The 25,251-nt window shown below is 51.4% G+C and overlaps 1 protein-coding gene across 4 annotated transcripts; it reads right to left on the bottom strand.

Annotated features, from left to right (window-relative positions):
* Nucleotides 1-870: 870 nt before the first annotated feature.
* CYSTM1 (cysteine rich transmembrane module containing 1) lies at nt 871-25,212 on the bottom strand. Of its 4 annotated transcripts, XM_027682434.1 has the most exons (5): nt 25,209-25,212; nt 19,949-19,954; nt 16,894-16,896; nt 12,681-12,928; nt 871-1,339 (listed from the first exon to the last, which is right to left on the bottom strand). In XM_027682434.1, exons 4-5 carry the CDS (start codon nt 12,907-12,909, stop codon nt 1,233-1,235), a joined length of 336 nt encoding a protein of 111 aa, XP_027538235.1. In that variant the 5' UTR covers nt 12,910-12,928; nt 16,894-16,896; nt 19,949-19,954; nt 25,209-25,212; the 3' UTR covers nt 871-1,232. The 4 variants fall into 4 exon arrangements, with proteins under 4 accessions (XP_027538235.1, XP_027538233.1, XP_027538234.1 ...); XM_027682432.1 differs by lacking the exons at nt 16,894-16,896; nt 19,949-19,954; nt 25,209-25,212 and adding an exon at nt 23,847-23,940; XM_027682433.1 differs by lacking the exons at nt 16,894-16,896; nt 19,949-19,954; nt 25,209-25,212 and adding an exon at nt 23,825-23,895.
* Nucleotides 25,213-25,251: the final 39 nt, after the last annotated feature.

Below are 25,251 nucleotides of genomic sequence, written 5' to 3' on the forward strand. Positions count from 1 at the left end.
TCCCACCCACAGAGAAGGGTGAGCCAGAGACTCCCCTCCTGTGCCCCCACAGCTGCCAAGCTGCCAGGGAGGTGACAGTGACAGGGAAGGTGACAGCACCCATTCCTGGGAGCTCTGGGAACCCAGCCAGAGCTGAGCTTAGGGTTGCAGGGGGGCAGGCAAGGGGCACTAAGGCTCCTGGGGACAGGCAGCTGCCAGGGGCTCTCATCAAGCCCAAACCCCAGACCAGAGCCCCAAGCTTGCACTGTTGAGCTCTGAGTCGAGGTGCACAGAGCACCAGGGCCATCCGAGGGACAGCGAGGGCAGTGCCCTTTGCAAACAGATCCAAGATCCCTGGGTGATCTCCGGGCAGCGCAAAGCAAAGCTGGTGTGTGCATCAGGTTTGGTCCCAAGGCTGGGGGTGCAGTGGGATGCAACTCCCTGGGACCAGCAGCAGGTTTTCCCACTTTTCTGCAGACAAAAGCTTTTTATCCCTCTTCTGGCCAGGCGTGCCATGGAACAGCTTCAGCTCTAAATCTTCTGCACTAAATTAATCCATGGCCTTGTATCTTCTTACCCATTAATTTACCCCCTGCAAGCCTCTGCTCTGCAGCAGGGGATGATGGATCACAGCCTGGGATCAGTCCTTCCCCAAGAGCTGCAGCAGCTCAGCCTGTACTTCTCCAGGAGCTGCTGGAGAGGGCGCTGGTCCCAGAAGGGGACGTGCCCGCCCAGCCCCGAGGGATGAAAACCCAAGTGTGGGATGAGGGGGTTGGAGGTGCCAGACCCAGGACTCCCACCTGCAGAGCCAGTGCCCGTGGGGGGCTGAGGACACACAGCACCAGGGGACACTGACCCCGCACAGACAGATTGACTGAAACAGCCGGGACCTAGCGAAGAAAATCAACTGTTGGCTTTAATTATTGCGTACGTCTTCGTCTCTAGGGCTAGGAAAATCTCAACTGGTAAATATACATTTCATCAGAATGCCTTTGGCTGAAATACACCATCAGCACATTCTTCAAAGTTACAACAAAAGTCTTAGAAATGTTAAAAAGGGATCTTTTTTTTTTTCTCCTTTTCCTTTACTAAAATAAAGGAGTCGCACCCCCCCCCACCCCCGACAAGGCGCTAGGACGGACAGACGGGAACCTCTTGGCTGTGCAAAGCAGAGCAGTTGATTACAGTAACAGAAAGAGAAGTCGGGGGGCAGGAGTGGGGAGGCTGCATAGCGCTCTGCGGGCGGCGGGGGCTCAGGTCAGCATGTCCCAGAGGCAGCAGCAGCACAGCGCGGTCCAGCAGGCTGTCAGGCAGGCGCTCTCGCCCGTGTCGTCCCTCTGCCGCTCCTCCACGACGTACACTGCGGGCACAGAGGGGCACAGAGGGGCCGGGTCAGTCACACTAATAACAGTAAAGTCCATATGATAACTGTAAGGTCCATATAATAAAGTCCTGCCAATTGCCGTATGCTTTTCTCCACGCCTGGAACTGTTCCCATCCTGAATCTTGCTCCTTCACATCTCATTTTTTTTTATTAGTTTGAAATTTTGCTTTCTCTGTTTGTATTGTTATTAACTATTTCTTGTGTCACAGCATGCTGCAAGAAGGACTATCACAACAGACATTTTCAAAGAAAGTTAAAAAAGGGTTTGTTTAAATGGACTTGGGGGAGGACAGATCTGCATCTTCCAAATCAGTTTGGACAGCTGCATCTGCTGAGTGACTCCCCCCTTAAAAATTGTTTCCGGCCTGAGATGCCACTGCTCCATGGTGTCTAAAAGCTTGGTGATAGTGGTCTTTTGTGGACTACGAGATCCTGCAGAAGGGATGGGTTATGCAGGATGGAATGCAGTTGAGGGGGTGTTTGTGTTAACACAGCACCCCTGGAGCTTGCTGCCTTGTTTCCTGACAGTTCACAGGTGCACTGTTTAAGATCTGGCATTGAATTAAAAGTCACTTTTCTCCTTAAGTCGGGTGATTTTTTGGGGGGCAGCAGTTCTCCATAGATGTTAGTAAGAGCCCTGCAATCTTTAGTCCAGTGTCTGCCTTTGCTGCATCGTTTGCACGGTGCCTTTGGAAGTTCAGATTTTGTGGTTAAGGCAACCACCGAGAGGAACAAGGGCCAGGCAGAGTTTTCCCAGGAGGTGCCACCCTCCCCAGCTGCGAGCGCCTCCGGACTGGAGCGAGGAGCTGCTGCCTGACTCTGCTCCAGCCCCGCCACACACACAGAGCTGCCTCCTCCCCCTGGATGAGCAGCCCTTGCTCCAGCTCTGTCCTTCCTGCACCCGAGGCACAGCTCAGGAGGTGGCAGTGCTGGGACACCCCGCTGGCCAAGGGGCGAGTGCCCAACCCCCCTGGGTGTCCCCGCCGGGGCAGCCCGCGCCCCCGGCCTCCCCCCCCCCCCCCCCAGGGCTCCCTGGAGGCTCCCAGCAGTCCACTGGGATTTCCTACACTCTGCCAGCTGCCTGAGCACACAGGAGGGAGCCTCAGGTTTGGATGGAGGGGTCTCCTACCCGAGGCCAGCGTGCTGCCTGCTCTTTGTGCCAGGCCCTGAGGCCCATTCCGGACAGAGGAGCAGTTCACCTTTGGTTCCTCCTCACTGAGCCTGGGCTTTCACACCCAGAGCTTTGGCAGTCTGAGGGCAGGCAGGTGATTCGCCTTCCTGACAACTTCCTCGGGTCTGTTTGTTGTGGTCTGCACAGAAAACGTGCCCCCACGCAGGAGTCCAGCCTGCACACACGGTGGTGGCAGGAGACAGCTCGTGGCACGAGCCTGGCCCTCCCATGGGCCTGCTTTGTGCTCAGGAAAGCATTCCCCTGTCACTGCTCCAGCTCTGCAGAGCCATGGGGACAATGACCCTGACAGCACCAGGTGGGGAAGAGAGAGGGACAGCCCAGCACCCCCAAATGTCTGCCCTCGGGTCCAGCCTGTGCCCCAGCCCCAGGCAGTCTCCCTCTCATCAACGGGAATAACAGAGGGGGCATCTGCTGTGCAGGCACAGCCCACTGCCTGTTCTCCTTGGGGAGGTGACCCAGGGGCTCAGCCCGGGCTTTTTTTTTTCCCTGGTGGATCCAGGAGCTCTGAACAAGCAGCTCTTTGGTGCCTTTGTTTGCTCTGAGAAGGTCCTGTTACAAAGAGTGGAGGGAAAACACACCCCAAATGCTCCGAGAGCCCTGTGCAAGATGGTGACATCCCTGTGCTGGAGCCCTGAGGCAGCCCTGGCTTCCAGCTGGCTGCCAGCTGCTGTTCAAGCTGTCCCACCTCCGAGCCATGGGGAGCTGGATTGTTGCTGCCAGAGCACTGCCATGTCCAAAACTGAGGGTCTCACTGCCCAGAGACATCCAGACCCACACAGCCATACCCAAAACCGAGGGTCCCAGTGTCCAGAGACATCCAGACCCACACAGCAGAAGGAGGCTGCCCTGTGCCAGTTACCATCAGCTGTCCAGGACTGCAGGCACACCAGAGCATTGGCCTGAAGTATTTATGATTAATCCATTAGAAGTTTTAAGCTACAGCCAAGTGTCAGGGACATGCCGACAAAGCATGTCCAAGGCGTGTACAAAGTGCTGTTATGAAACACCTGCTGAAATATTAAAGGAAATGGCTTTTCCAGGCTCAGGGCTGTGCAGTGGGAGCCGGGTGCTCTCACCACGGCGGCTCAGCTGACTCGTGTTGGACGCTGCCTCTCTGCACAAGTGGGTCACAGCATCCATGGGCATCACTCCCCTGCCCTGCCAGCCCTCCAGCACCTCTGCTGTGGCTTGTGCTGGAAAGGGCTGCCCTGAGCTGGCCAAGGCACAGGCACAGCTGGGGGCAGGACTGGGACAGGGCAGGGGACAGCAGCCGTGTCAGCACCTTCCCAGGACTCACGGTAAGTTTGGGTTGTGCCTTTCTGTCAGAAACAGTGGAACAGCACTGAAAAGAGACCGTGTTCATTCCCTCTCTTCTGCTAAAAGCTGGAAGTCATTTAAACCAGCAGCACGTTGTGGCATAAGCATCTGCAAAAAAGCTGTGTTTTTCTCCATGGAGGGGGGCTGTGGTACTTTACCCAACCCACTCACCTCTCAAGTTCAAGGAATGCCTCAAAGACAACACCTGAAATACAAGTCTCTGCCTTCCAGTGCAGAGCTCCTCTCCAGAGAGAGCAAGTCTCGAGGGGGAGCTGGTGCAACCACTGCTGTGCTCTGAGAGCACACACCATCAACACTGGAAGCTTTCAGACTTGGAGAGCATCTGGGCAAGACTCTGAATAGAAACAACCACACATCCCTCTCAATTTGTGTTTAATAAAGCTTTCTCCGAAGCCTCATCAATGCTTCAGGAGCTGCATGTCCCACACCAATTGCCAGAGAGACTTTAACCACAGTTATAGAGAATTAATACTAAAGAGCTTTTCTCTTCAACCCCTTGGGTGTGGGGCTTGCAGAAGACAGGACAGGAGAGGAGCAGAGCGGGTGAAGGGTGGTCCACTGTTCACCTACAGCTACCAGAGTGCACAGGGTAAAAACCAGCTCCAAGGCAGGCTGGATGAACTGCTCCCAGCCCAGCCTCTCACTCGGCTGGAGACATCCTACACCAACCTGCTCATTTTGGACACTGCACCTGAATGTTGGCTTCAGAGCACCAACACAGTGACACAAGTACCCAAGGATATCAAAAGCATGTGGCAGCACCTTCACACCCTCCCTCAGCCCATGCAGGAGTGCCCTATAAACACAGAGGATCCCCTGTCAACAGCACAAGAAGGGACAGCGTAGCAGCACCCCAAACCTCCCAAAATCATTTTGTTGGGAAGTCTTGCACTACATGTTACTGATGCAAGTCACCCCATGGCTTCCCAACTCGCTGTAACCAGCAGGATTCCACTGACAGAGATCAGGTTTCCTACTGGAATAGCTTTGCCAACAAAACCCCATCCAAAATCTGCCAGCAAAGGGAACTGCAGGTTTTGTGTGATTCCTGTCAGAAGCCCAAGTGCCTGCAAGCTAAAGCCACCCAGTTTGCTGTGGGGAGCTGTACTGGGGACTCCATCAGCTGCTCTGAACCTCCCTTTTGCCCAAAGCCAGGCACTCCAACCATCTCCAGGCACACAGGGTCCTCACCACTATGAGCAGAATCCCATCAACCCTTTGGACCTGGTGGTCCCAAAGATGCAAAATGAGGGTGATTTCTCTCAGAGGCACTAGACAGCACTCAGTTCTAGCCTCAAGTTTTGATGCTTCCATTGCTTTTTCTAAAACAGGATGGGAGAGGGTATAAGCTGAGAACACCCTCCCACCTTCTAATCAGCCTTAAAGAGCCTAGACCACAATGAATCACCCCGAAATGGTAGCACTCCCTGTAATCACACAGCACTGGCCTGCACAATCCAGTGCAAATAACTCCCACTTTGTTTTTAAAACAAATACTACAATACATTCTCATTTCATGTACAGTCTGCTTTATCTTAAGCATACACATTTTGTTTCTTCTCATGCCTAATTGATACGTTAATCATTAGCTCCATGAGGGAAAGGAATGAGCTGTACTTTTCACCTGGTTTGGTATAAACTAAAATTATGACCTTAAACTGCAGTGCCCCTTTACTGCAGTGCTTCACTGGGTCTACAAGGATTGCAGCACAAGGGCTTTGATGCCAGAGCCAGCCCATCCCAGCCCAGCCCATCCCATCCCAGGGTCTGGAGCACACCAGAGGAGGCAGCAGCAAGGAGTTACCAGCCACTGCCACTGCAGACCAAAAACCCTTCCCGTGGTATCTGAGTGGCTGTTTGCCATGGTAACAGCTGGTCAGAGCAGGAGCATTACTTAACACCACAGCCTCGTCTGGGAGGGAGCACACAGCAGAGAAGGGACCCATAAGCCTTTTCCCACTTGTCACTTAAGGAGGTTTTATCACAAACCACTTCTGTACTGAGAGCTTTGTTTTCACTTCTCCAGCCAGCCAGTAAGTCTTGCTTAAAACTGCTTAAAACAACACCATTGACACAAGCCCTTGGAAAGCTTTTTTGTTCAGGAGGGAGGGCAGAGAAAGGAAAGCCAGCACAAATGCACCCAAGGGATGCAGCAGTGACAGGAAATCAAGTGTCCCTGAGCCCCTCTTCCAGGGGCACTCTCTGGGTTTGCAGACCCAGCGCTGCGGGAGGAAGGAACTCCAAGCCCTGACCTCCCAGACAGACACATCTCCTGGAATAAACCCCACACACAGACAGCAAGTGCAGAAGAAGAGACTGCAGGGCTGGGGAACAGGGACTAAAGTTTTATCCACCCCAGGCCTCCTCTCTTGCCCATTAGAACTCCAGGGCACAGCCTGGGCACAGATGAGATCCAATTCCCTTGGCAAGGAAGGCATTTCATTGTTCTTTCTCCTCTCTGGGGGTATTTGCTCATGCTTAACAGCTTCAGGCCTGTAATTTCTCGGCCCCCCAACTCCTTCCTGCCCAGAGGCTTTCACTGTGCTCACAGTCTCCACCAACACCACACTCAGATTTCAGGAAATACCTTAGCACACTCCTGAAACAGATACCACAGCCAGATGGAAATACAATAGCCCACTTTCAAACAAAAATCTTCCAAAGCTCTCAAAGCAAGTTTCACAACCCCCAGCTCCAAACACCAACTGCTCCTGCCAGAGCCTCCTGAGCAGAAACCAAGTGTCACGAGAGCAAACTGCCAGTGAGCACAGACAGTTCCACCTGCAAATCCCCTCTGCCACCAGACAGCTGCTGCTCACCCAGCCCTGTTTTCAGCCTGGCTCAAGCAGAAACAACTGATCTACAACTACCCATCCAGGTATTGGACCTGCCCCCTTCCGTGGCCGCGTGCTGATGTCCAGCAGGTTAAGAAAATTCCTGCCTTCCCATTCCCGTAAGTCTGAGTGGCTCTTACAGTCACCCTGGAGAGCTGTTTCAGCCTTCAGGGAGCTGAATAAGCCCCACATTTCGGGGAAATCGCTGTGCAGCTGTGCCAAGAGGGCACTTTCCAGAACCAATGTTGCACTGGCTGACGTTGTTTCCCTCTCACACAATGCACGGGACAGGACTCAGCAGCAACTGTGCAGATGATTTTCCTTCAGCTGAGCTCAGAGCTGGAAAGGGGTTGAGTTTCCTCACCTGAGCACACAGGGATGGTATTAAGAGATCCCTGAGACAATGGAAGTACTTCCAATGAGCATTTATGGTGTGTTGATGGGCCCAGGAAGGATTCAACATCTCTAAAAAGCAGGGCTACGGGCACTCCTTACAGGACATCAGCACACCTTCTGTAGTGAGTACTCACTCAGGTCTCTGCAGGATGCCAGCCAGCTCTCCAAAGCACTGTAAACCCCAGCACAGAGGTTAGAAAGTTCACAGGAAACATGTCATATGAGGAACAAGCTTCCCCTCAGTTCAGAAGTATAATAATTTAGGCTTCAGACTTTTCAGCGTTCCTTTGGACTATGACAGATGAGAGACATCTCCCAAAACTACAGAATTTGAGAGCTTCCTCGAACATTTTTTTTAAAATCAGTAAAATCCTAATTTACTGTTAAAGCAAGGAGATGTTTTCAACCTAATCAACTGCAGGGCTAAGAACAGCACAGTCCTCAGCCTCAGGCAGTGTTTACACTGAAAAACAGCATCAGTCCTAGAGTTAAACAAGACCTGGCTTGGAGGCATTTACACAGCACAGACCTAAGGATTTTGCAAGAGTTTTCTGGGTGACAAACAGAAGGAGGGACAAAGTCCAGTACTAAAGCAAGGGGGACATGCCACAGTGAGCAGGGCAAAAAGACTCTCCTTGCGCAGTCCCAGGGCTCGAGCACCACAGTCTGTGCAGCGCTTGGAAAAGACTGTGCAGGATTTGCTCCTCACCCAGCCTGGAGCCCAGCTGATGAGGACTGTCTGGAACAGCAGCCTCGTTAAATTCAGCCCACAATGGAGCCAGCCTTGGCCTCCTCAGGCCAGTTTGTCTGCAGCATGTTTTCAGATACCGGACCTGAACTGGGAATAATTTTCTTTGCACCAGTGTTTTATCAGATTACCCCCTCCCCGGGGGTGAAAAGCAGTGAAGGTGAGGTGAGACATCAGCCCTAGAACTGCACTGCCAGCCAACAGCCCCTGCTGTTTGTGCAGCCAGGGACAGAGGGAGGGATGATACAGCAATCCTGGAGGAGAGAGAATGCTGGGTTTTAAGGCACGGTACAGAATGAGAAGCAGAGAAGAGGACAACTGCCAAGTGAGACTTATTTTTTTTGGCAGGACTCCAGCATCTGAAGTTACAGGTCCTGAAGGTACAGGAACAGTTAAACTAAATGCTCCAACAGACTGCTTGGAAAGGGTCAACAGACAAGAGGGAAATCCTGCTGGAACTGCTCCTGCTGCCCTCCAAATTAACTTCTGCTGGGGAAGGCTCAGCTGAGCAGGGTTGGAGATGTGAAGGGGTAACCACTGAAAGGCACCAGAGAGCCTAATCAAAGTGATCTGGATCCCCTCCTTTCCACACTGAGACAGGTAAAGAGGAAAAATCCACCCCTCTGGCAGCAGGCAGTGACTGTATCTAGGTGACCTGTTTATTCTTGCAGCTGGCCAAACATTAGGAGGCAGACAGCATCTCTGTGACTATTACTCTTATCGCAGCCGGCTTTGCTACAAGTAATCAACCTCCAGAAATAAGATTTCCACCCTGTGTGTCCAATAGGTCAGATGCAATACTGAGCTCTGTTTGCCCTCAGTGCCTGCTGACAGAGCCTGGCTCCCTTTGGCACAGCAGGGAGCAGCCTCATCCATCACACTGGTACCTATCAACAGGGAGGGCGGGGGAGAAACGAAGCTGGACAGATTGCTAACATCAGCTCGGGCTTTCCAAATTAGTGTGTCACTTCGGACTTTGGCTCCTTCCACTTCTTTTTAAAGAGTGTCATTATCAGCAGCGTTACACTTCACCTCTAAAATTTACACAGACAGGAAAGTACCAGCTGACCAGTCAGCAGTTGCTGCGGTTTCCTTATGCCAGTTGATAACAAATAATGAAAATACTGCTGAGGAAAGGAGATACTTCGTGGAATGAGAGATTTTCTTCCTCCTAAGCAAGCCCTGCTGCTCAGGAAGGTGCTGGTCCTTACACTGTGCTCCTAAAGCTGTGTGTTTCCTGGTGTTGTTCTGGTGCAGGAGGATTCCCTCTACCCTCAGAAAGCACTGTGTGGCATGTCTACTGTATTCCAGGAACTCATACCTGGATGGACTCTGTGTGGATGGACAGCAGAAACACTGCAGACAGAGATCAGCACGTCAGTTCACAGCGCGAGGAGGCCGAATCAGACACCCTTAAGGATAACGTCCCTCAGGCTCAGCATATAAATTATCAGCTCTAAAGGTAAAGGTCAAGTTGTTTACTTCCAACAAACAACAGCCAAGTCAGTTGTCAGCCCTTGCAAGAGGTAAGAAGTGGGCTTTCTGTGGAGACTTTGGTATAGGTAACCTGGGCAAGCCCAAAAGCCAGATACCCAAAGAGCAAAACCAAAACCCAAACCCATGGCCACGAGGTCTTCTGTGCCACCTCAGCAAGTCACCCAGACTTTACAGCTCACTGCTCCTTCCCCTGGAGAAGAAACATAAGCTTTGAGGCCTTTCATGCCCTGCAGAGTTGAGGTAGCTGGGGTGACCTTGAGGGGTGCCAGCTTGGACACACTGGGCTCCAACCCCGCTGGGAGAAGGGACCAAGGAACACCAGCTGATGTGATCTCACTCTCCCACAGTGCTGTGACACAAGGGAGTCACATGGCCACCACCACTAAGTCTTAATGTATAACCACAATTTTTATGAAAAGCATCAAATCTAAAGTATAGCAAACCTCTTAGTTTTCAATGTGGACGTACGTTTGGTTCAGAAATACTGATGTACTACTTGGAGTAGCTTAATTCATTAAATTAAGCAAAGTCATCTAGGAGAGCAAAACATCTGCTCTGGAAGGAAAGCATCCACACAGCAGCTCTTCCCAGATAAGTGTTTGGAAACACCACAGGAACTGACAAGCCACATGAAATCACGCCAGACCAACAAGGCAGACTGCAGTGACTTGATTAAATTCAGACGTCAATTTTTTATATTAGAGGTTCAGCCACACCAACAGATATACAGCACTAGTGGAACAGATTTTCAAAAAGTCAGCTTTTTTAGGGACATCCATTTAAATCAGATACTCCTGGAGGCGATCCCTACACAAAGCCTTATTGAAAGCTCTCTTACACTTCACAGGACAAAGATCAGGTTCCAGTTTGACAGACTGGCCAAAAAGGAGCAAAGGGGAGGGGAAAGGGTGTTTAACAGGAGAATCAAGAAAAAGCTTTTGCAGACAAACATGAAGTTACAGCCCTGACTTTATTTTGCACACATTAATAAAGGTGTGTAAAGCAAACATGTGCCATCCAGAGGGACCTGGACAGGCCGGAGAGGTGGGTCTGTGTGAACCTCGTGAAGTCCAACACAGCCAAGTGCAAGGTCCTGCACCTGGGTCAGGGCAGTCCCAAGCACAAACACAGGCTGGACAGAGAAGGGATTGAGAGCAGCCCTGAGAAGGACGTGGGGGTGCTGGTGGATGAGAAGCTCAGTTTGCCCCAGCCATGTGCCCTGGGCTGATCCCACAGCGTGGGCAGCAGGGGAGGGGGGGATTCTGCCCCTCAACCCCTCAGGTGAGACCCCCCTGCAGAGCTGCCTCCACCCCTGGGGAACAACAGCACAAGGACGTGGAGCTGCTGGAGAGAGTCCAGAGGAGGCCATGGAGATGCTCCAAGGGCTGGAGCCCCTCTGCTCTGGAGCCAGGCTGGGAGAGCTGAGGGGGTTCACCTGGAGAAGGCTCCAGGGAGACCTGAGAGCCCCTTCCAGGGCCTAAAGGGGCTCCAGGAGAGCTGGAGAGGGACTGGGGACAAGGGCCTGGAGGGATAGGACAAGGGGGAATGGTTTCCCACTGCCAGAGGGCAGGGTTAGGTGGGATATGGGGAAGAAATTCTTCCCTGTGAGGGTGGGGAGGCCCTGGCACAGGTTGCCCAGAGAAGCTGTGGCTGCCCCATCCCTGGAATTGTCCAAGGCCAGGTTGGATGGGGCTTGGAGCAACCTGGGCTAGTGGAAGGTGTCCCTGCCCACGGCAGGGGTTGGAACAAGATGAGCTTTAAGTCCCTTCCAACCCAAACCATTCTATGATTCTATGATTTTTTTACATCCACTTCAGCAAAAGCAGTGCAAATTAGAGGCTCCGAAGGTGGGTTCAGAGACCACCCATGGCTACAGGAAAGCAGTTCAAGGCCAAGACTTACCAGAAGATCTTTGGTTTGTGGGTTAGAGTACTGTTTCTGCAGAACTGCAGTTGTGTTTGCTCAGGTTTAACAACAAAACCACCCCTCCTGCAGCACAAGCCTGGACTCTCAGGGAAAGACACACCCAAACACTTGGCTACTTCTCTCCAATTTCCCAGTCTAGTCCTTTGTGCTGCTCCACAGGTTTTTGGGCAGAGCAGAGGACATTCAGTAGCACCAGTTCCCTGATCCAGTTTGATATGAGATCCTTCAAGCCTCCAAGGCAACAGACCTGGCTCGAACCCCAGTCTCCCTTCAGCTTCTGCCCTTTTTGTGGCTGTAGCAGCAAAGCAACACTGGCACTTAACAAAGATGTTCAACATGGGAGACTAGGAGTTTTTCCCCTGCCCAGTACTGAGAAATGTCTCTTAGCCACCCCAAAATCATGTGCAGATCCCAGGGAAAACCCCGATTACACTTAGGGCTCCTGTGGTGGAAGTGGTGGGAAGCAGCACCATGCTGCTGCCTCTTACTCCAAGGCAGATTTTTCACTCTTGTTACAGAGAAAGCTGAACTCATGATTTATACTCAATTCAGGTTCTTATTCACTCACACCGATTGTTCACTGCTTAAATTTGGGTGCTCCTGATAGACCCACACCGCTGTTCAAATCCACTGAAGAGTCCCACCTCTCTCAGCTTCTCCTTGTATAAAGGAGGAGAAGCTCCACTCCCTTAATCATCTTCTCAGCCCTCCTCTGACAAATGGAGCCTGCTGCAAGCACTGCAGTGAGCCCCACGAGAGCTGTGGGTGCCAGAGCACACCAACATGCCATATTGAGGGGACGTGGCACACAGATGGACCAGCCAGCTGCCAAGGGAAGGTACATCATCCTCCTTCCCTTCCCCAGAAATCTGGTTTTTTCCACAGAATGATAACAGCTTCAGAAAAAAATCAACCACCGGAAAGCCCAGGAATGATTAGATCACTTGGACAGAGACTGATGGGCTGAAGAAAACCGATGCCCACTAATTCAGCAGGAATTGTACATTTGAATATTACGAGCTTTAACTGTGCAGCCCTTGGTTGAAACTTATCGGCCAAGAGACAGGTGGAATGAGACTTGTGGCAAACCTAAATCCAGCAGAAAGCCTGTGTAACAACCTCAGCATAGGGATTCCCTTAGGGACCAGCATTAAGGATGTTCAGCAGTATCTTCCAACAACCAGAGAGCTGTCGGAGACATGATGGCAAAACAAAAGCAGGAAGACAGGCTGTAAACAAAAACCACTCCTTCAAACAAAAACTAGCTGTACACAGAATCACAACCACAAACAAGTCTCCACCTCCCCCCCAGCCTGGTTAGGGCCAGGCACTGGTAATCAAATGACTTCAAGGTCAATGTGCACTCGTGCAAGGAGGCAAACATACCTGTGTTTTTAGGCCCGTCGGCGTACACCGGTCCTGGAGGTGGAGGTGCATTTTGCCATCCGTACTGGGGATATCCTTGGTAACCCGGCTGGCCTGGCTGGTAGGGCCCGGTCGGCCCGGGGGGATACCCGGGGTAGGGGCCGGGGGGGCCACCCGGCTGCTGTGCATAGGGTGGGTACGGGGCAGTCGGGCCCGGGCCGGGGTAAGGAGGAGGATTATCGTAGTTCATGTGGGATGCAGAGTCTGCCCTGCAGAGGGAAAACAAACAGGAGAACGGGTTTGCTTTTGCCTGCTCATCCGCGACCACGCGAGTGCCATTTCAGGCTGCTCTCCAGCAGGCCCTGCGTGGTGTGAGAAACAGACCTCAAAATACCTGGTCAGGCAGCACATTTATTTTTAACCCTATCACAGGGGCAGAGAGTGAGTTGAAGTGATTTCTTTAAGTGACATGAGTTTAGCTCCATGGGAGTGACGCTGCTTTCCAGTCATGCATCAGCTACTCACCCCAAGACCTAAGTCTTGCAACAGCACAGCAACATCCTCTGCTTCCACTAATGATTGCAACACTTTTAAGAGAGATTTAGAAGCAATCACTTCATGTTTCTGTCAATATTAAAGAAGAAAAGCAGCCTGTTCCAGACATATTTGATAGCCTCAACAGGAGAAAGAGTGAACACAAACGTCCATTACATTTCTGCTAATTACTAAAGCATCCAGACCAGCACTCTGGAGCAAGGCTGTATGTGAATAACTTCCTGATGACACTGCCCCAGCACATCGTGTATTCTCCCAATCACACACAACTGAGTCATTAAGCAGCCACAAGGAATCAGGGCCTCGGGCTCAGCCTCATTCAAAAAGCAACCTTAAAGACACTTCAGAGAGTTGATACTCATAAACCCCATCTCATGTATTACTCATGACACAGCCATCAAAAGACAAGACTGTCACAATAACACAACTTTAATGAACCTCTCAGCAGCGTGACTAAGCAAACCACTTCTTACATTAGGCTTCTGGAGCTTCTCCCTGTCTGAGAAGCAGAAGTGTATATTAATATACCACGTGTTCAGGAACCTTCTTGCCTGGAGCAGCTGTACCCTGCCATTTCCTTCCCCTATTACAGGGTGCAGACAGGTCACCAAAATTCCCCTTTGTTGCACACCTCCTCCCACACGCCACGGGGAGAAATACCAGGAGTATAATTTGCCTCCATTGAGACTCCAGTGCTGCTGGAATGGAGTGGGAGAGGCTTGGCCAGCAGGATCCTCTCTGGATGGGTGTTGGGAAGGCAAGCAGCAGGGTCAGGCTGACCTGACTGCTCAGCAGCGTGCTCCCACTCCAGGTTTGAGCCCAGGGAGACCATCAGCACACCCAGGCGAGCCCTGGCTGATGCAGAGTGAAGAATTTCACCTTTGTAAGGCCTCAGGAGCCCAGCGTGGCAGGAGCCAGGCAGGCCCAGCCCCTGGGGTTATGTTTAGCTGCAGCAGCCCTGGCAGTGTGGAGGGAGCTGTTTGTTTACAGCTCGCTGTTTCATCACCTCCCAGCGCCGGCTGTGCCTCCCCAAGGAAGGATCCCGAGGCTCTCCCCTGTTTATTTACACGTTGCTCCTGCAGCACCACAGGGCTCTCCCACACAGAGCCAGAAACAGCCCGACCCCAGCGGCTCCAGGGGCCACTCCAAGGGCACAGGGCTGCTGTCCCTCCCAGGAGGCTCAAAGGCTGCAATGTCACTCACCCGAGTTCATTCCAAGGCTCCTCCTGCCCTGCGATCCGGGCACAGTCACAGAATCACGGAATGTGCTGAGTTGGAAGGGACCCACCAGGATCATCCAGTCCAATTCCTGGCCCTGCCCAGGACACCCCAACAATCCCACCCTGTCCCTCAGAGTGTTGTCCAAACCCTCCTGGAGCTCTGGCAGCCTTGGGGCTGTGACGCTGCCCTGGGGAGCCTGGTCAGTGCCCCACCGCCTTCTGGGGGAAGAACTTTTTCCTGAAATCCAACCTAAACCTGCCCTGACACAGCTCCAGCCCTTCCCTGGGGTCCTGTCCCTGGTCACCACAGAGAAGAGATCAGTGCCTGCCCCTCCCCAGAAAGTTGTCCCAGCTTACTGCTAAGGCAGTGCTGTACCCTGCAGATTATATCTTTTAATGTCTCTGTCAAGACTTTTAACTGCTTAACCAATGCCAGGGATTAGAGGAATTTTATTTATGGGGTTTTTTTCCACTGCCAGGCCAGCCAGACCACTTAACTGCTCACTTAAATCAGACAAGTACAACATACATTTACCTGGAGGCTCTTTAACCACTGCTCTGCAATGCAATGCCCCTACCAAGTCTCCAGCAAGGAAATTCTCCCTTCAGGGAGCCTGGGAAGGCAGGCAGCAAGACCTTCAGTGCAACCAATACAGAACTGGGACATAATGGGTCACTAATGTTCATCTAACCCAGAAAATCATCCCAAAATAGCATTGAAAAGCAAGTTCCCAGGGAAGAACAAGGCCAGAGCGAGTGTGTATGTGTATACTCCATACCACTGCACGTGGCAGAGTAACCACTTGGTGCCCAGACATGGCTCAGGCAACCCCCTGGTTTGCTCAGCCTCCCTGAGCTGGTGCACTGCTGCTGTGCCTGCTCCTGGCATGGGGAGACCCAAGGCACTGCTTCCTGCCTTGTGGAAAACTGCCTCCTGCCCCACAGGGTGACTGCAGGAGGCAGGGATCAGCAGTCACCCTCCTGAATTTAGGGATGCACCAAACCAGGCAGGTGGCACGTGGTAATTCCCCACTTCAGAAGAGTGCAAGTTTGCACCCTAGGCACATATATATGTGTATATATATATATATATGGCATATATAAGGCATGATTTTTTTCATAAACCTTAAGAACTCCCTGGGCTCAGCTTGCTTTGATGATCACTGCCAAGCTCCAGCACATGGATTCCTTCAGTCTTCCAAAGCCCTTCTACCTAAGAGGATGGTCAGCTCAGCCCATCCTTTCCAGTGAAATTCAGTCTTCCCTTCTATCCCTTCATATGCATCAATTAATTTATCTGCACTCAATATCATTGGTATTTGGGTGCCTACAGCCATGGGGATGAGTAAAGAAAACTGCACATCAGCAGCTCTGCAGAAAGTCTCAGAAAAATGGACAGAATGAGTTAATCCAATGGCTTCAGCAACCAGGGGAATGGCAGCACAGGAAACAATAAAGAACTACTGGTGCTCTCTGTTTAACAGCTCCATGTCAAAACAGTTTCTGAAGAGGAGGCAGGTTTGGAGTGGAGGCAGTAACTGAGCTTCTGCCTGCTGATATGGGACAGGGACTGAGGGAAGAACTGTTAGCTGGCCAGGGCCTGCTAACAGCTGGACAGATGCTTGGGCAGAGACCTCAGAAAAACAACAGAACAGTGGAAAACACAAATTAAGAAGGGCATATTCCACTGGGGCAAAAACTTTCCTCCTCAAAGCTGAGGGTAAAGTAACACAAGCGAGATTAGGCAAGATGTAAAAGAAGGTGTCCAGCAAGAACACTTCCAGCAACCACTGTACTGGAGATTTGTCTGTGATGAATGAGAAAACTCCTGAAGAATTTGTCAAGGCGTTCAGCAAGCCCAGGAGGTAGTTGTGGAAATCAGGTTCTCACAAAGAATCTTTCCTTGTCCCCCACTTCCACTGTCAGTCGCTGCTACACATATACCCATCTCTACTTGCCCTGTTTGAACTGTGTGACGATATTGAGATTTTTGTCACTCTCATGAATTCATACATGACATGACATGCTTTCTAGCCTTATTTACTCATGTGGGTATGTGTTTGCAAGGCAGAGCTCTGAATCACGAAGCAGATACTTTGCAGAGACACACCTGAGCTCTTAGTCAAACGTATCACCAAAGCTTTCCTGAGGGTTCTCACCCCAGTTAGTAATTCCATGTGAACTGCAACCAGGATCAACCCCTACAAGCTTGCATCAGGGTTCATTTCTCTGCGTTTCCCAAGGAGCACCTCTCAGAGACAAAGCTCAAAAGAACGAAGCCAACCATCAGTAAAGCCCTTTGTTTTCCACGGTGCTGCAGGAGGTCCAGCAGGAAGAGCTGGGACAGTCTCACTAGTGCTGAACTCAACAGTCCCTGCACAGCCTCACTCGTGCTAAACTTCATTCAGCACTAAACCCAGCAAACAGAGATTTCCTTGACTGTCACTGAGCATTTGCACTGTCTGCTGGTGGTTAACACCAGAGAAATTGCTAAAAAGAATGGCAAACCACGTTCCTATTCCTTCCTCCCCTCCCTGCATTAGTAGTTTTCCTAAGGGGTAAGCTCATTAATATACCATTGTTTCCTTAAGCTATCTTCAAACTCCTTTGTTCCACACTGCTGAGCAAACATTATTTCCCCTAACCCAACAGAAAGGTTTCATTTTTAAACAAGCTGCTTATCACACCCCAGAGCTCACCCATAAGGTCTGCAAAACAGGAGTCACTGAAGTACAATATCTCATGTAGAGAATGCACATGGCACTATATGTGCATGTAAACACTGAGGTATCAATAGCCAAAAACCACAGTTCTGTGTGAGATTATCAGCCTTTCTACATATGTAACCTGGCTTTGGTTAAGGCTTAGCAAAAGGTGCAAGTACACAACTATAATGCATTGCATACACTATATATATATATATATATATATATATATATAATTTAACCTGTCCATTTTGGCAACCAATCCTTAGAGAAACAAATTTCATCATTAAGCTTTGAAAACACCTCCTTCTTTCTGGTTGCTTCACACTTACTGCCTCGTACAAGGCCAGCAAACCAAGGCAGCTGCTACAGAACCAGTCAGTCACTGCTCCTGACTCTCCTCTTCCAGCACACTCATGAATTTATTATCTTTTTTTCTTTTCTCCAGGCCTTTCTTCCCAGCTGAGGACACTCTGCTTCAACTCTGCTTCATTCCTTGGGCAATCTTTCCACCCATCGCTGTGCCTCTGGTGTCACTGTTTGTCTGGTTTGGAGTGAGCAGCGCTGCCTTCCACCCCTTTCCTAGCCCATTCCCACCCATCAAGCCAAAAAACAGAGAGCTCAAGCTGCCTCATACTAATTGTAACTGCAAGATCGTTCCAAGTAGGAATAGCTCCTGTAGAGCCTGTCACAACACACGCACAGCCAGGACCATCATGTGCCTCACACGTGTCGCTCATCCAAGTGACAAAAGCCTCTTCCACCATTTCACTGACTCTTCCACAAGTCTCTGAAAATCAACCTCTGAAAACCTGGGAATGTCTCATCACCCACAAGTTGCCACCTCTAAAACTAGGACAAAACAAACAGGCAGCCTAATTTAGATGGTTGTCCACCGCCACGTCATTCTGCCAGCGCAGCCCCGCAGCACAGCCTGGCCAGGAGGTAACATGGTGCAGGAAAACAAACAAGAACGAAGAAAAAACAAGGGAACGTGATGGAAGGAAAACTCTTCTGTCAGCACAAGGGGCGCCCAAACAAAGAGTCTTCACTTCCTGCCAAGACGACCCAGTTTCACCCTTTTCCCTCCTCCAACAGGCCACGTACAAGGCTGGCACTCCCAAGCATCTCTTCAGAGGTCAGAATAATTATGGCCACTATAATTATGGCAAAGTGACTGGGGACCAGTAAGAATCTGCTTCTACCTGTTGGCACTGACTTTGTAACCTTGAATAGGGAACGCAAAGAACCATCTGCATTTTACACAGTTTTACCATCTGCATTTTTTTACAGCTGCTAACCCACCTGCAAAGAAATGCCAACCCCTAGGGACAGCTAGCCTGCAAGTCAGATCCTTCAAATGCAATCTCCAGTGCAAGCAAATCCATTAAATCAAGAGCTGTGCACGCTGGAGAGATGACAGTCTAACCTGGGTAATGAAATAGGGAGAAACACCTCTTATTGCATAGGGAACAGTGCAAGAAACAGCCCTATGAAAACAAATGGGGGATTTGTAAGTTAAAAAAAAAACAAACAAGCAAATCAGCAATCTGGAACACCAGAACCAATTAGCAGATTTTTGGGATTTAAAGGCAAGAAGTTGGTTTTTTTTTTAGGACAGAAAACAAGCACCACACCTTGTGCTGCCAGAAGTCAGGAGGAGTCGTGTTTTGGGTATGGCAGATATTGATTCAGCTGGTCTTTACACAGGGGAAGATGGAGGGCATGATGAGAGGCCAGACCCTGAGAAGGACAACTGGGGCACCCTGATGTAACCCACCCCTTCCAATGCCTGCAGCGCTAGGAAGTCGTTTTCCAATACAGAGCTCTAATGGAAAGTACATTTAACATCAACAATCCAGCTCCTGGCAACCAGCCTAGCATTTAAATTACATTTCATATGAACAGTATCCAAATGAAAAAAGAGCACAAGTGGCTCTTAAATGGCACTGGCTCTGCGTTTCCCTCTTACCAGCTTATTTGCCAGGTCCATTTAGTGATTGCATGAAAGGTATGTTAAGGATAAATTGTAAGAGATTCCATTCTTGCTCAGTTCGCTTCCAGGAAAAGGTTCCTCCCTGGTTTGCCCTCCCACTTCAGCAGCAGAGTAACACTTCCCCTAGAGTAACAGCTGAAGGGGAACTGCACAAGAACTGCCCCCATCTTTTCTGACAAAAGGTGCTCAAAACTGCTTTACTTCATAAAATACAGGTGAAAAGCCTGTATGAAGAGCAGAAGTGAAGAGCCCAGCTTTGTACTGCCAAAGCAAAAGCTAAAAACCCCTCCCTTGTTCAAACCCATTGCCTTAAGAGGTGTCTGGAGCTCCAGGACACTCCTGGTTCTTGGGAAGAGGTGTGTTTCCTCACATTTGGTCGAGTGGCTGCCAGGCATCTCCCACACAAAACAACTCTGCTGCTACCAGGTCAGGCAGCTCTGTGGAGTGAACAGCGGTTTGGGTGAACAAGAATTTAACCTTCTGAGTTCCTGAGCCGGGTATTCCTTCTTCCTGGGAGCCTCCAAGCCCTCCAGAGGCCTGAAGTCTGCCTGTGTGTGCAAGTGGAGAGTGCACCTGATCTTTGAGGCTGACACTGGTGTCCCTACAGACTGTCCTGCCTCTCCAGTCCCATTGTCTGCCCTGTCTTTTTGGCAAAGCCACGATGGATATGCACATTTCCAGGTGATTTTGGTTTCAAACACCAGGATTTCATCAGCTTTAAAGGGCCTGTAGTCACAGCAGTTTTTACCTCAGAGGAATCGTCCTTTGTAGAGCTTCACAGTCACAGATCTATCCTTGCTCCTCTGTCTCCACAGAACTCTCACCAATGCACCCAGGTTTGCATACCAGGATTTTCCCTCTACAGACAAATTCCAATGTCTTGTCAACTGTCAGGAACACACAAACCTCTTCAGAAACACTATACCCGTCACTTGCTGCCCAGTTTTCTTGCTTGCAACACACTGTCCACCTACATGTTCTGCATGGCAGAAGAAAAGTATGAAGCTGACACAGTGTAGTTCCTACAATAAAAATGTTAGTAAAGAATAATAATAATAATAAAATAATAAAATATATTGCCCTGCTACTGTTATTATATGAACTGCACCCTCATGGGGAAAAATTGTCAAGTTTTTCAGACATTTGATGAAAGGTTTTAAGAACATATACTTAAACACCAGGGAGTAATAATTATAATGACAGAAAACACCACTGCACAGCCCCTTGGGTGGTGTCAGCCATGGCACTTGTTGCTGACACACCAGGTGAGACTCTACCCAGGTACAAAACACACCAAAAAGCACCTTTAAACAGAAATCACTACAGAGAGGAGCATTAACATCTTGTTTTCAGGTTTTAAATGCTTTTGCAGGCACTGCTCTTGTTCCAGTCTTTGCATAATGTGCTGCCTTAGGTAATTCCAGAAATACATGACTATAGTTTGCTCTTCAAGTGGTGCGTTGGCAGTTTTAAGGTGAAATAAATACCAAAACAAAACAGACGAAAAAAGAAATCAATGAAAACATCTGATTGTCAGGTTTAACTAGACCCGCAAATAATAGTTAAAGAAAGAAGCTTTGTTGGTCCCACTGAGAAGAGAATGTGAAACAAACAGTATGACTGGCAAGATAATTAATAAGCACAGATAATACATTCATATGTTATTCAGATGGTATTCTGGCAGCACTCCAGCCATGGAACAGAAGTGTTCTTTCAGGGTAACCTCCCCAGCTCTGATACACTGGTGGATTTAGTGGAAGATGCTCCCCAGATTTTAGGGCAGCACACACATCCCAGGGCATGGTTACTCTGGTGTGTGCATGGACAGAAATACAGGCATTTTCTACACCTGAGATCTCATTAGTCAGAAGGATTGTCGTGAGAGGCTGGAAAGTGGATTGAGAACGAGATTTTTTTTTCCTCCCTTAGGTTTTCTCACTTTTTCTGCTCTTCCACATCCTACTTGCTGCTCTAATAGGATGCTTTACTTTGCCTGTAGGGCATGTGCAAGAATCCTCTTTAATGGCTGCTTGTCACAGGGCACAAGCCAGTTCCTCCCATACCAGTTGTCACCAACCCAAGAAATCCTTTGCCTTACCCTGTCAGAGGCTGAAAAGCTTTTACACTTCAGGGCACTGCCCTCAATAGCTGGTAAGACCAAATAATACCTCAAGAATATGTTATATTCTTAGGGGGGAAATATCCCTTTCTGACACATAAGTGACAGAAACAGCAGCTTTTGTCCAGCAGTGCCTGGCATAAGGAATACAACCAGACACTTCCAAGGAGGTCCATTCCCTGAAGCTCCCTGCAGTCCTGGGCAGGCACTGGAGCACAGCAGTGGGGTGGTGGCACTTCCACGTCGTTATGTCCCAGCTGGGAAATGCTCCCCGGGATACAGGGTGAGGATAACCCGGCATTTGCCTGCCCTTCACGGGCGTGAGGGCGAGCACTTCACCCCAAAAATCTGGAGAAGGCAGCCTCCCACCTGGGGAGAGCAGCCTGGGAGGCTCCTGGCTGCCTGCGGGAAGCCGAGCTGCTGCCGGCAGGACGCCAGGCCTGGCAACACTGACCGTGTGCTTGAATGACTCCGGCTCCTTCCGATCTTTCCCTGTTCCCAGAAATGACGGTGCTATTTTCTACTCATTGAGCCACCGGGTTTGAGGTCAGAAGCAGGAAGTTGGGAAAGACGGAATACGCACCATGAGAGTAGAAAATATCAATACTGACGGCAGCACACGAACCTGCTCATTCAAGGCTTCAGCTCCCACGAGAAAGTTTTCAGGGAGCCCTGCTAAGCTTCCAGCCATGCCACAGGGAGATCACAAACAGGGGACAGGAGAAATGCAGGCCTGCTTCTTGAAAATCCAGAGTTACACAAGCTCTGCCCTCACAGAAAAAAATTAGGTAACATATTCATCTGATCATGCATAGAAATACCCCTGAGAACAGGCAGCTCCTCTGCTTCTGGCACACACAGCCCTCCAGGTACTCCCATCATCCCAGTGCAACGCTGTGAGCAGGAACATCTCTGCTTACACTCACAGAACACCTCCGTTTTTCTGAGCAGCAAACCACTGCCAATTTTAAATGTAACACGGACCTGGGCAGGGGGGACACACGGCAGCAAAACACCGGAGCTCTCTCCTCTGACTGACCCCAGGGCAGGGTCTGCTCGGCTCGTGCAGAGCCTCCACCCCTGTGGGAGCCACTCCTTTACAGGACATTCTCCTCTTCCCTTCGACCTCTGCAGCAAGGACAACCACGAGCCTCTGCAGATTATCAGTTACAGCTCTCACACCACTCAGGGAATGACAAATCAGTATTTAACAAAGATGGCCTTTATAGCACATGAATAAGAGGCAGGGTTCGTGCTACAGAAGTTTCATGGCTTGGTAAAACCACTATTCTGCGCAGTAGAAGATTATTATCTAACATCCACATTAATCCCTGACTGTCCCCAAAAAGCCCTAAAACAGGATCAATAAAATTCACTGAGCAAAAATCAGTGTTCTCAGCCTCATCAGTCTATCTGAAGCAGTAATATTATTATCATCATCACCAAAAGTTTCTACGAGGAGTCAGTTTTTATTAAAGCAACTGGTGAAAAATACCCCTTTCCTGGCACAGCAGCACTTCCCACATCTCGTATCCCAACCCCGTGTTTACCACAGCACAAAGAGAAAGCAGCTGCTCAGCAGAGACATTCTAACTCACCCACACTTACTACCTTACCCAGACTTACCCTATTTACAATCAGGTTGTTCACACACGTCTCGTAGCAAAGGTATCAAAAGCACATTTCCCCCCCTTTCAGATAAATCTAAACAAGAATCTGGGATGACTGGGACAGATCTCGGCACTACCCCGCACAGAGAGGATCTGTCCACCGCCACCAGAAGGGGTGGCAGATCCATGTGGCAAAGGAGAGGAGGCGAGTACCCCCCTTTTCCTCGTTCTCCTATTTCACCACGACACTTAATTATCCAAATGAGGTCTCCTCAGCTATAGGAACAGGAAACGTATAATCCAGGACAACCATAAAGGCTTTTCAAACACACGATGCGGCGTTATTATTATTATTATTTTTACTGCGAGTGCTCGCTCGCGTCTTGCCCCGCACTAAATAAGCCCGGTTTTAGCTCGGGCCGTGGCCATCTGCTCTAGATGCCCTTCCTTGCCCCCCCCCAGCTGCACAAACAGCCCCGCCCGGGCCCTCCCGAGCTCCCCCCGCACAGGGCAGGGCTGGCAGCCCCCAGCCCCGCCACGGCAGCTGGGAATTGTCCATAAACCGGGACAACAATCGCCTCGCTGGGGCTGCACACAGCGAGGGACCCCCGGGCCGGGGCGGGGGGAGCGCCCGAGGGGCTTCACTGGTTCCCCCCCCCTCCCTCCGCACCGACCCCTCCGCAGCGCTGTCACCCACCGCGGGCTCCCAGGGGTGCGGCGGCTCCCGCCGCTCACCCTGAACCTTCCTCCTCGCCCTCCTCATCCTCTTCTTCATCCTCCTCATCCTTCTCAGCCCCAGCGCGACCCCCGCGCCCGGACCCGCTCCCACCCAGACGCGCCAGCTCCCCCCGCACGGAGCCGAGCGGAGCCCGGCCGTGCCCAGCCGAGCCCTGCCGGTGTCCCCGTGCCGGTGTCCCCGTCCCAGACCCCCCGTCCGGCCCCGCAGGAATCCCCCAGTACCTCCGCCCTGCGCGCCCCGCACCTGCTGCGCACCCCGCGCCCCTGACGTCACGGACAGCGCTCGGGACACGCCCCCGAGGGGCGGGGCGGGCGCGTCACGGCTACGGGACACGCCCACAAAAGAGGCGTGGTCAAAAGGGGCGTGGCTCGAGGGAGCGGCCGGCGCGGCCCCGGCGACTGTCCCGCTCGTGTTCGTGCCCCTGCTCCTGTCCCTGTCCCGGCTACTGCCCCTGTTCCTCTCTCTGCCGCTGTCCATGTCCCTGACCCTGCTCCTGCCGCTGCCGCTGTCCTTGTCCCTGATCCTGTCCCTGTCCCAGCTACTGCCACTGTCCCTGCTACTGCCCCTTTCCCTGCCCCTTGTTCCTGTCCCTGCCCCTGTCCCTGTCCCAGCTACTGCCCCTCCTTCTGTCCTTGTCCCTGCCCCTGTCCTTGCCCCTAGTCCTGTCCTATCCCTGCTACTGCCACTGTCCCTGACCCTTTCCCTGCCCTTTTTCCTGGTCCTGCCCTTTTCCCTGCTTCTGCCCTTGTCCCTGTCCCTGTCCCAGCTACTTCCCTGTCCCTGCCCCTGCCCCTGCCCTGGCCCCGGCTGGGTGAGTGGGGTCCAAGGGGCCCGAATTTGAAAAGGTCCGGTCTGACCCGCAGGGTCCCGTCCCTGCCCGTGGGGAGGGGGGCCCCTGACAGTGCAGCCGAGGGGGGGCTGAGCAGGGGGTTAAACGAAGGACAGAGGGGTCAGGGTGGGCACGGGGCGTCTCAGGGTGCAGCTGCAGCCCCACCAAGGCCTCACTGCCTGCTCTGGGCCAGGGATGAGAGCTGTGGGACCCAGAGAGTCTCAGCCCCACCAGGGACCCCCAGAGCCCCACTGCCCCCCACACCCTTCTGCTCCCACTCCCCTTCCCTGTGGGGACTGGACGGGGCACCAGGCTGGGGACCAGGACCATTGCAGGGGGCCTGTCCCCTTCTGCTGATAACGGGACACGTGCACAGGAAAGATAGGAGCACAGTGCCTGGGACAGCCCAGATAAAACAGGTCAAGGACGCGGGTCGGACGTTCAGTCACCATCCCTGCCCCTGGCACATGACCGGGACTCACGGTGCTGGGCAGCGGTGAGGGGACAGCCGTGGGGACGAGGTGGGGCTGTGGTGGGGTGGCTGGGGACAGCGGTGGTCCCCGGGGAGTGGAGCAGCATGGCCCTGCCCCCCTGCTGCCCTGCGTGCTGAAACCAGCTTCCCTTTCCCCGCATCGATTAGTCGATCTAATCAGGCCAGTTTAATGCTGGGTCCCTAATGAGGCTCAACCAGGAAGAAATTATTTAAATTAGTTACATGACATGCTGTGTTCTTGGGCAAGAGAAAAACAGGATCTATTCTACTCTCTCTGAAGAACCTGAAGTGTATCCCAAATGAAACCTTCTGGTGATGAGAGGTGT

Source organism: Neopelma chrysocephalum, unplaced genomic scaffold, assembly GCF_003984885.1.
Source record: "Neopelma chrysocephalum unplaced genomic scaffold, ASM398488v2 Primary Assembly neopelma1_63, whole genome shotgun sequence".
NCBI lineage: Eukaryota > Metazoa > Chordata > Aves > Passeriformes > Pipridae > Neopelma > Neopelma chrysocephalum.